Source organism: Leguminivora glycinivorella, chromosome 10 (genome assembly GCF_023078275.1).
Source record: "Leguminivora glycinivorella isolate SPB_JAAS2020 chromosome 10, LegGlyc_1.1, whole genome shotgun sequence".
Taxonomy (NCBI): Eukaryota; Metazoa; Arthropoda; class Insecta; order Lepidoptera; family Tortricidae; genus Leguminivora; species Leguminivora glycinivorella.
In genome coordinates this window covers 11,481,333-11,493,344 of record NC_062980.1, presented here as the reverse complement: position 1 = coordinate 11,493,344, position 12,012 = coordinate 11,481,333, and the positions used below count along the sequence as shown (strand labels likewise).

At 34.9% G+C, this 12,012-nt stretch overlaps 1 protein-coding gene across 1 annotated transcript in view; it reads right to left on the bottom strand.

Annotated features, from left to right (window-relative positions):
* Positions 1–5,904: 5,904 nt before the first annotated feature.
* Positions 5,905–12,012, bottom strand: part of LOC125230592 (transducin beta-like protein 2) — a 108,741-nt gene continuing 102,633 nt past the window's right edge. The window contains exon 6 of the mRNA XM_048135795.1: positions 5,905–7,322. Within this exon, the coding sequence (XP_047991752.1) occupies positions 7,108–7,322 (215 nt within the window). The 3' untranslated portion in view covers positions 5,905–7,107. The remainder of the gene's footprint in view (positions 7,323–12,012) is intronic.

Genomic DNA, 12,012 nt, shown 5'->3' with positions numbered 1-12,012 from the left:
TTACAACACGAGGCTTTTATCTGCTAACTAGATTAAGTCAAGATATTCATAATAAGAACATGTAATAGTGATTCGTGACAGCAGTCCCACCATAATAGAAAAAATAATATGAACACTAGAATTGTCTCATTTGTTGTTAGAAATTGGGATTATGTTGTACAAAAAGTACTGTATATGTCGATTATACAGCTCAATAAATTCAGGACACACATATTCGTTAGTTAATTTGTTTTGAGATGTATCTAATGTTAGTAGGTATTTTGATGAATGAAGCAAGTTACAGGTTCCTAACGTATGCGGAATGAAATCTGGACAAAATTCAATGTCTTATAAAATTAATATAACATAGTTTATTTTTGATATCTTTCGTGATTTTAATTATGTATTGAATATGGATAAATAAAAGAGTTAGTTTTCGCCAATGTGAGGCTTCTAACAGAACTTGTGATACTTTATGTCCATCGGTGTCGACAAAACCAATGTTAGCATTTTTTAAGGTCCAAATTTATCTTCCATGTGATAACTTTTTAAAGAAGCTTCGTATGCTCGACATTTTTCAAAATAATAGTTTTCTTGTCGTGAAATTCCATTAACTCGACATATTATTAGTCATTCATAAACCCAGAAATGCAAAAACAGCTGTTTTTTACATTTTTTGACTTAACGGCGTAGCAGCATTTTCAAAGTTGTTTATTTTATTTTTGAAGACTATAGGCCTAACTTTTTTTTGAATGTGTATCGATACTCATGTCTTCAAGATAATTTTTATCACTTTCGCTGCCCCATTCGAATGCTGTCTCGAGCTCTCTGTGAGATTTTGTGCCTTAGGGGGCCGACATTTCTTTTAATCAAATCTCTCCCAGAAAACTTGCCAATGCTGTAATGTTTTCTTGGACCACGCTTTGTTGCGGTAGTTTTTGTAAAGAAAAAGGACGCAAAAATATTATAAATTGACTGTTAGCTTCTAACCCTTCCTACAAAACTTTCCTCGGGCTTTGCATTCGGTCACAGAAAATTGGTATGTAGAAATTACAAACAGTTTCGCTAGGTCGTCCTTCTCGATTGACCATCATTTCGAGAAAAGGAATCCAATACTCATGAAACTTACCAGTTTAAATGACAGATATGTAAACTTTAATCTGGCATTTATACATTATTTTAGTTTATTTATTTACTTACTCTGTACAATATCAAAACTTTGTCCAGATTTCATTCCGCATACGTTACTCAAAAGCTTTTAAAATAACGTTGATTTAAAGTACCTAATATGAATTCTAATGACAAACAAAAGGTCAGACTTTGGGTATTATATCAGATCAGTTACTTACCTCTGAGGTTTATTGTACACCTGAGCGGCAACCCACACACAGGCGACGCATGTCTTAAGACGCGGAACGGCCGTCAGCGCCACGCCGCCCGAGTGTAATTTCTACGCGTCTTACGTCCTTCCTATACAAAATCTACTGAGGAGACGTTTTTAGATAGTCCCTGAGAGCCCAAAGAATGCTGTGTTAAAGATACTCTATTTTCAATGCTTTTGAGAACCTAAATAATTTCAAAGTGTGTGTATTGAAGTACATTGCCCATCTCACATTTGTCAAACCGAAGACATTTACAACCCAAAACTACAGAGTAGATACGTTAATATGTATTATTGTTTATTGTAATTATGCTACATAACACGTGTGGCATGCTTTCTCGTCTACATCAACCCACTGTGTGTTAGCCCAAAATATCAGTGTCTTAACAAAGCCAATTGTACACAACTAACAATGTGATATATTTTCTTCCAATCACGTCTAAAATAAACATTCATTTTTCGCCTTATAACCATGGAATATGGTGCAAAAGTGTTAACATACTTTCGGCGTTGTTGGCAACGTCATTGATGATCAATCGTTTGCTTTGTTATGATAACTCCCATATTGTTTAAAATAAGGTCTAGTCTCAAATAGTGATCACACTACATTTTCTTCTAAATAATGTTTATGGTGATTTTTTTTCTTGTGTCTAAATCTCTATATAGAAACAGAATACGCTGTATCTATTTTAGTTAGGTATTAGCGAAATGAAGGTTAGCACCTGACTGAAATAACCTATAGGTTAAGATTTCCCGTGATACCGCCTAAAATTGGAGAATATAAAGATATATAAGATAACCTTCTTGTTACCGTGTAAGTGCCACAAATATTATGAGCTTGTGCCCTATAGTTTTTGTTGTCTAAGGCGATAAGCAGCCAAAGTTTAACCCCGTCGTCTATCAAACTGCAAGAAATACTTCTATCTATGCCTGAGATTACCGTACCATATATCAAATAACAAAACTTTAGACTGCGGATGAGGATACCAAGACTCCGTATGTACAGCTTGGTAAAAAAAGAATAGAAACTGTTTTTTTTTATCATAGCAAGTACACTTCCTGTTCTCATTGAAAAGTGTCAAAATCTGTCAAAATAGTTGCCACGTGCAAAACGATTTACAAAGACGGTGGCGACCATATTATTTTCTACTACAAATACGGGACAAAAAATATTGGACGGACATCTCTGGTCAAGTGGTCACGGTAGATAGAAGTGTATTTTCTCAAGTTTCCGTTCCACATTTTGTAGGTAGACCATAGCGGCAGGTTCATTTAGGTACTCCAGAAATATCCTACATTTGTAAATTATTGTTTTTGTGGTACTTCAAGGGCAGTAATTCCATAAAAAAAGAGCTTGTACCTACCCACATTCTTGCACTAAAATATCGATGCGACCAATTTAACTTAGCACACCTAAACACTAATGTGTAAGTCCTTGTTGTCCATTGTGGAGAGTAGGTACTATACTGCAAGACGTAGCTATATTTTAAGTGAAAATGAAAATTAACTATTCAGTCGCAAAATATTTAAGCATATTCAATAATCGAGCACTGTATGCAAAGTAAATGAAAATAATTCTGTAGGTATAAATATTATTTTTGTACTAAATAATTTAAAGTTCCTTTGTTTCTCTCTGTCCATTGTTATCTACTGCTGTTACAATAGAAGTTAAATGTGATAGGCTGTAGTTTCAGGAAATAATATTCGTAATTTACTGCTACTATACCATTAATGTAAACCATACAAATAAGCTTGTTCATGTATGTATTTGTTTTAGATTGTCAACATCCTGAATTGAGTGTTGTCAGAGTATAAAAGTAAATAACGGCAAGCAATGTCAGTATACCACTGAGTATAGACCATTGCAACCCGTAAAGGGTATCTTTGCATTAAAAATTGTAAACCATTATATGAATCTCTTATCAGAATAAGTTTAACATTATATTGATTTAAACTAACACGATCTTCACTCATATTATTAAATTAAAACGGGACTTAATCGTGTAAAACTTACGTTTTATATTTAACCCGACGTTTACCCGTTGTCTACCCGTGACCACGGACGTAATGTCATGTCCGAAACGTCGGGTTAAATATAAAACGTAAGTTTTACGCGATTAAGTCCCGTTTTAATTTAATAATATAAGTTTAACATTGCCCATATCAATCAGACATATGTTACTCCTGATTAGTGAACCATCAAATATATTTTTTACTTAAATTGCACTCTCAGCAACGTGTTACAAAATATTCGTTTGTTGTTAAAGACCGAACGCTTAATGTAACAATAGATCAAAAATGCTTTGGAGGGCAAAGCCAACTCTTGCTAAATTGGTCGATTCATGACAAATTCTAGAGTCCGACCAAGCTATGTTTGCTACGATATTGATTAGCCCACGTTTCCTTTATAACGTCACGTCTAAGTTTGACGTTAAAAATAAAATTTACACCGGCGAGGCTGACAAAATCGCTGCTAACTTAGTATGGTTCTACCTACATAGTAAATCAAACGTCCATCATCTTAACTAATTTATTCTTAATGCTAAATAGCTCCTTCACACAGTGTTAGACTTGATTATAATTTATTAGTCAGTTATTCAAAGTAAAAGCTAGAGAATTACGAAATTAGTTGCACCGAATTGAGGTCGTATGAAAGAGATACACTTAGTGCATCCGTCACAAAAGCATCTGCCACTGCCTTGTAACTCACGTGCATTTTTAGAATTATCATAATGTTGGTCCTCCTAATATAAATCACAATCACTTTATAACACTAGTAATAATTCTTCTAACAAACGTGCCTACGCCGCGCGGTATGTACCTATGTATGTATGCGCGCCGTGTACGTACACAACACATTTAAGCGGATGAGAAAGATTCATTCTCGTTCATTCTCGTCCGCTTACATGTGTTGTGTACGAAAACGGCGCGCATACATACCACGCGGCGCGGCGTACGTTTGTTAGAAGAATTACTACGGGTCTTATACTGTGTCACAATATACACTTAATGTTAAGACGAAATAGATCAAAATTGTAATTACGATATCTTAATATAAATACAGTTGCAACAGCAGATTGGTACAAAATATAACATTTAACATATGCATATAAAAATAATTTATTTTTATGCAATAGCCAACCATAGGTTAGATTGGTAGTAAAGAGTACTTGTTGATTTTTAAAGAAACTATTTTGGCATCAACTCTATTTTCTAATTATTCAAATTAAAGGAATTGAGTAAACACAATGTTTATTGTATTGTCAAAGATCTTTGTGTTTGTCAAAAGCTGTGAAACTGTACTTAATTAGATCACGAAGTATCTCAGTATACTTGTTTATGTCACTTTTGTGAGAGATGATGACGTTAATAAATCCTGTAAAGGTACATAATGACTTCTTTGTTTTTTTTTTTACCTACATTCTGGCGCGACCAATGGATAGTCCCTAAGATATTATAATAAAATAAGGTTAAGTTAATAATTTCCCCATTATTTGTATTTAAATTAAAGCCTTAGTGCTTTTCATATGATCCGATCCGATATTGGATGTAGGACCCATACATTTAAGCCGCTATCTTTGATTTTTGCCTTTGAAATCCGATATCGGATCGGATAATGTGAAAACTCACTTAGAGGAACGTTATTTAACGTTAGAAATAATTGTATATATGTCTTGTCTGTGAATTTCTAGTTTTCTTTCAACAAGTGAGCATTTTTAGAATTTGGGTCCACCCAATTAGCAAAAGTTGTTAACAAAAATTAACTCGCTGTCAGTTTCGTGACGACAATTAAGCATAAAATCTGTCTAGAAAATTTTTCACATTCTGAATGTAGATTGTCGCTTAAAGTTTATGTAATTAACACAATAACAATATTTTTATTGAAATTTCATGCTTAATTATGTCACAAAACTCACAGTGAGTTAATTTTTGTTAACAACTTTCGCTAATTGAGGTGTCCCAAATTCTGAAAATGACCAAGTATGTATTTTGGTATAGAGAACAAATAAAAGTCGAAGCTTTATTATAATGACTTTATTCAGAAAATAGAAACATTAGGACTCAAATCTCCATATTGGCTCATTCGGGGATTTACCGGGATGGAAATGTAATAGGTATTCAATATCGCAATGGCCAAAATGCCAGAAACAAACACATTCAGCGCCAAGCACCCCAATTTCTATATAATATGAATGAACACGACTAGCGGGTTCTTAGCCGTGAATGTGATAATATTGGAAGGATAAAATCGTATATTTTAGACCTTAACTGAACTTAATAAACACATTAGGTAGGTACTCAGAGGGGGTAAATAATAATAATATACATAATACATACCGCGTGTGGATTCCATACGGGCGAATAATGTATCCAGTTATAGTATCTGATCATACGAATCGTATAGGATTTGTTAAAGTGTTATTAATTAAGAGTAATAATTTTTTTAAATCTAACCAAGCGGCAACGTACGCCGTCCAACTTTATTTGATATGACAATTAGGTAGGTACGCTAATTGATGTGGACGTAAAACATTACGTGCTGAATTATATGTATGAAAAAAAAACTCGTCTATTCAAAAAACCATGTAGTTAGGCTCCTTAGTCCTTAGGTCCGATACAAATCGTTATTAAGATATTCGCCCGTATGGAATACACACGCTGTATAGTGATAAAAAACCATACAACCGTGAAAGTTGCATGTAATAAGTCAAATCGCAAATCTAAACACGATATTCGTCACACATCTGCAGGCTAATTGAAAAATTAAAGTAGGTGATTCTGGTCTCATGTTACAGGAACAACAATTTTATTTAAAATAGTCTTTAGTCTGCCAAAATACTTATACTTGTATAATACTTAAAACAAATAAATGCTATACTGGAACTTACGTACCACAAGGACTGTCAAAGATAAATGTAAAAAGATCCAAAATAAGTTTTCAATATAAAATGCATCAGATGTAGGTACTATCCGCTGCAAAAGTGGATGGCGAATGTATCAATGAATTCATTCATAATTTCTCCATGCACTTTTGCAGCGGATAGTACAATGAAAGACCTAGCTGACCTATGACAGTAATCGTCAGTATAAACAAATGATTGCGGTCAAACATCTTTTTATTCTGATAATTTGAAGCATATACTTTCAAAAATACTTTATGTTGCAGTCACTGCACATACAACGTTTACAAAATATAAGAGTTTAAGATGTTAAATTACAATAAATATGCTTTCAGTTTTCGAGAAATTATAAAATAATCATAAATTATTTCCAAAAAATACAAAATATATGAAATGCTGTTGAGATCATATTATCAAATTAGAAATAAATATCAATACAGTATACAGTCCACTTTTCTCCAATAATGGTGTAAAATTATATAAAAAATACTTTTGTGACAATAAATGCAATAGACTAAGAGAACTGGGCAGTTATTCCAATGCTTTGTGAGCACAAGCGAGCCAGCTGTCCAGGCACACTACAGTCCAATATTACGGTTCTATTCAAAGGCCCAAATTAACTCGAGAAAGTGTGACGCAGTTACTATATTCCTACCTTTTTACTTATACTTAAGTGGGACAGTCACGGCAGAACTGAACTGTCAAATTTTGCCATTCGTCTTGTCACTTCATGGTTAGTCGCGGTAGCCAGCGTTCCGACACTTTCTCAATTCAAATTGGGCACCCGGGCATCCGAATCGCCCAAAGCTCGTCAGCAATGGCACATGGGATATTGGCAAAGTCGAGTTACTTCCCGAACTTTGCAAGCGTCCGCTTGCACTCTTGTATAGTTTTATTCAACCGTTCTGTAGTAGCGGATGTCTGCCTCGTAGCAAGAAGACGCGTGCAGCTATCTATCGTAGTCTGATACCCGCACACGTTGTGGAGTATCCTTACCACTTTTTCCCCGCAGACGAATAGGTACTTCCCACTCGCGTCGAATTTCATATGATTTATTAAACCTGAAACATAAATATTAACCTTAATTCTGAAAAGCATATCTGGCGTGGTTTTTCAATGTAATTAAACCTGTAATGCATGGCTAGAAATTAGCGATTATGAAGGGGCAATAAATGTAATTGAAAGTACTACTTTGAGATTGCTGGTCATTGATTGGCTTTACGACTTTTACAATGTCATAAGACGCATATTAAAGTGCAACTAAGTAGTTGGTGGGCATATGACATGTATTTATGGTACCTACTACATAAACAGTATTGCATGTGACACAAGGCATGTCAACATTGCAATGTACAAATACAGAGCACAAAAGGAAGGGAATGAAAGCAATGTTATAAAACGAGTGATAAAGATGAAGGTGGATGGTTACAACGGTAGTGGAAGGCCTAAGAAAAGATGGATGGAATGTGTGAACAATGATATGAGAGTGAAAAGTGTTAGTATGGAAATGACGGCTGATAGAGAGGAATGGAGGAGGAAAATCTGCTGCGCCGACCCCAAATAATGAGAACAGGGCAAGAGAATGATGAAATACAGAGCACAAAGGCAAGTTTATATCTTAACAGATGTTGGCCACCAGTTCTATCATCAGTTAATCAAAAATAAGTAAGGTGCATTAGGGTAATTCCGAAAGTCGTCTAATTAGACGACTCTCGGACGAATTACTCTTGATATGACGGTGATTTTTATGTGACTTTCGTAATTACGAAAGTCACATAAAAATCACCGTCATATCAAGAGTCCCCTTTCGGAATCACCAGAGCATTTTTGTCAGTCGGAATTACCCTAATACACCTTATTCGGGAGAGCAAGATGAAATATGTACCTATAAACAGTATAAACCAATATTTTTTTGGGTTAAACTGAAAATTAATTTTACGTATAAAACTACAAAAATAAACCAATTAAAAAGCCTTGAAACATAGTTATATTAATGAAGATTCTAGATCACAAGCTATAGATACAATACCTACACATCCAAAGAAAAATATTACGTCAGTTGCCGTCATATAAATCAATAAGTATGTGTTAAGACATAAGTTTAATGAACAAGTGCGATGAAAAGACTTGTTTATTTGTTCACTCGTTTATTATCTCCAAAGGACACGCCACATACATAACAAGATGAAAACAATCCGTTAGCAATATTCAAATAAGCAACTTTCGCTTGGCAGCTAAGAGACATTAGGCCAACTGTGTCGTCCAACGGTTTCTATCGACCAATGGCGTTATGGCCAAAATCTTAACAAGTGATGCTTTTCGAGTCTCGTCGATAGCGAAATACGAAGTGCATGTAATGTTTATTTTTTTTTCCGTCAATATTGACTAGGCTTCGTATACGTAGCAATAGCATACGTAGCTACTAGATCTATATAGTGACCATAATTAAATGTAGGCTTGGGTACGTATTTGGAAATTGGGTACTTGCAGATGTACAAAACAGTTTTGATGAAAAGTAGCAATGTTATCCAGAAATTTTTGAGCAGCTTTATATTTCTACGAATCCATCGGAGTGAAACAGGAGTAGCGAATTTTTAATGGTGGAAAATATTTAAGGCAATTAATCTACCTAAAAATGTTGGTTATTTTCATTTTTAGAATTAATCAATAGTCTGAACTTATCGGAACGGAACACACAATTTACCTATTACCTAGCATAGCCCTATAGTTTCTATTCTATGTATAAGTAGGTACTTAATCTATTTTCACACGGTTGGCGTTTAATAATACAACAATACAAAGAATTACAAGTTGTCGTACTTGTCGTCACAAAGGACCCACGCAACGGTTAACGTAATAATAATAGACCACACGCAGGTAGTAAGTACTCGTACCTACAAGACACCCCTCAAAATATCAAGGACTGTAAGATTACAGTTACAGGTGGCCAGCCCATCGCCCACACAAGAAGATTAAAAATATTACAAATCATAGTTTGGTTTGAAGCATTAAAATAGACTGCTTAGACATTGTTAGTCACATATTTTGTCCCCTATACTAATAAAACAATACAAAAACAAGCTACACGCAAAACAATTATCATAAAAAGTATAATGTGGGCTCATATACTAATTGCAAACATTGTGACTGTTTCATGCCCTTCCGTCCGGCAAGGCAAGGGCGTCTTTATTTGTACTTAATGTGTACCCGACACGTCCTGTCCGTGTATTTCAATCGCTACTCGAATGCTTGGGAGACGATTAGGAGAACCAGTGTAACGTGTACTGCGAGATACGAATACTCTTTTCTCTTTCGTCCTCTTATAATATTTAAGGAACACGACCACTCAGTGAAAGAGAGCAGAACAAACAGTGGCGACAAACGCGATTCGACTACTTATGCATGACGAATTTATCAAGAATTCATTCATAATTTCTCCATGCAATTTCGCAGCTGTACTTCTGCGTTAGACCAAGAAACACACACGGATCAGTTTCTCTATGTTATACTTTGGAAACTACTTAATGTCTCCGGTTCCCATCCCTGAAGCTAAGAGTTTCAACAGTTCAAGAGTTGTAGAGATCGTAAGTGTTTATGTTATGTTTGTAAACATTGCATCAAAGTACTACTTATACTGGTTTACCAAAACTCTCAACTGCCCATTGTTCACAAGCGATTGTAAGAACTCCTGATAACATAGGATGAGATATCGACGTCGACGTAGGTATAGACTATAGATAAAGGAGCCTTGACTGCCCGCTCAATAAATGCAGACTTCCTATAGCCTCGAGAGTTAAAAATACATACAAACGTTATTGATTTTGGCCGGTGCTTCGACTGGAACTGAGTTAATTGGTTAATAATTTACTTATAGCCCTACGAGACCGGAAACGTAATGATTAGGTTTGAAGTAAGACCAAAGTTAAGGATATCGTGTCCATCAATGAGCAACGAAAGCGGACATGGGCGGGGCACGTTATGAGCAAAAAAGAGTTGTTAAAGAAACAAGCTCCCCAGGAATTAAGGAGAGGAAGAGACATAGATCAAATATTGTATCCCATAATGTCGCCATGATGATGGTGATGTATTTAGGTACTTACAATATAAAATGAGCCGCAATTAAAGTAAACAATGAAGACATTATCATTTTGAAGATGACGTTGTTATGATGCACTCGGTAAATGAAGGTAACATAATTAGTCATATCAAGTTACGTTGACAGAGATTTTGATTAGGGCAGGTTTTGTACGTGTTATGCAAACGTCATAGATAGTTTGGTAAGTTTGACGTCTAAAATAACCCTTGCACAATATGTGATAAGGTACAGCGGGCAAATCTGGACTGGGGGCAATTGAATACAATTGTAACTAATCCATTTTTTCCATTATTACACTATGATGTTGATTTCTACATGTATCCACGGAACACGCCTATTATACACGGACACTATTCAATAATGCAAACATTGTAAAACATGGAATAAATGGACCAGTTATATTTGCCCCAGTCGAGATTTGTCCCGCTGTACCTTATCAAAATAGTTGTCAGCGTAAAAACGGACTCTTTTACTCTGTTAATTCCTAATTAACAAACTTATGACGCATCAGTTTTGTAAGATAGCAAGAAATCGCGATGAAGTACCTAACATAATGTTATTCTACTTCTTTGCGTTATTCTGGCATTTTACCACGACTCATGAGAGCCTCGAAGCATTTTTTTTAAAGCGACAACCAAACCGACCTTCCAAATCAGAGGGTAAATTAAGGCCCTGTTCGGATTATTCCAATTTCCTCACGATAAAACACCGTTATGTTATTAAGAGGCTGTATCAAATAAAGTTAAATTATTTTTCACCACACCAACTGGTAAAGGCTTACTTTGCTATTCGAAAACATATAGCAAAATCGCATTTTATCCACAAGAGTGCAAAGTAATTTCATACAAATTTTAACTTGATATCTTGAGCTTTCTGGTAGAATTTACCTATAAATGATGATTTTGAATCATAAATATTGAATAAATTGATAGATTTGACTTAGTTTGATGATTTATAGTCAGAATTTTGTTTGTGTTAGCGTGGTGAAAAATTTTGTGTTTCACTCGGCGGCAAAGTTTGTTTAACCTTCGTGCCTTGAAACCCTCACAATGCTCAAGATTCCACTTTTTGAATATTTTCAATATTGGAATCTTTCGCTTGCTCGGGTATCAATATTGGCACGTGCGGTTAAAGAACAACTTTGCCCCCTTGTAAAACAAATAACTATTGTGTACTTGTTGTTGTTGTGTATTTATGAGTCCATGTTAGGTAACTTTTGCGAGGTTAGAAACTATAACACTTTAATCATGGATGAAATCGATACCAACCATCCGATAGAGTGCAAGAAATAATAAAGATGACCTCCAACAAGTTTATACTTAGGTATTGGTATGCGATATTTATAGGAAAGGATGCGACCCAATGATTTTCTAATAAATTAACATACGGTTAATTGACTTCCTACATTTCAGGGTTGTAGGTAATAGTAATTTATTAAGTACCTAATTTGTAATTACTAAATGACATGCAGGTATCAAGGTAAGGCAACATTTATGACAACATCGGATCTACATTTTCGACCCGATTCACCGTCTAAATATATCGGAACCTTTCACAAATATCGAGCTTCTGATTGTTACTGATTTGTTATTACCAATCTACATACAAAAACTGCGCCTATTATATCCATCGGCTTGCGAGTAACGATAATATTT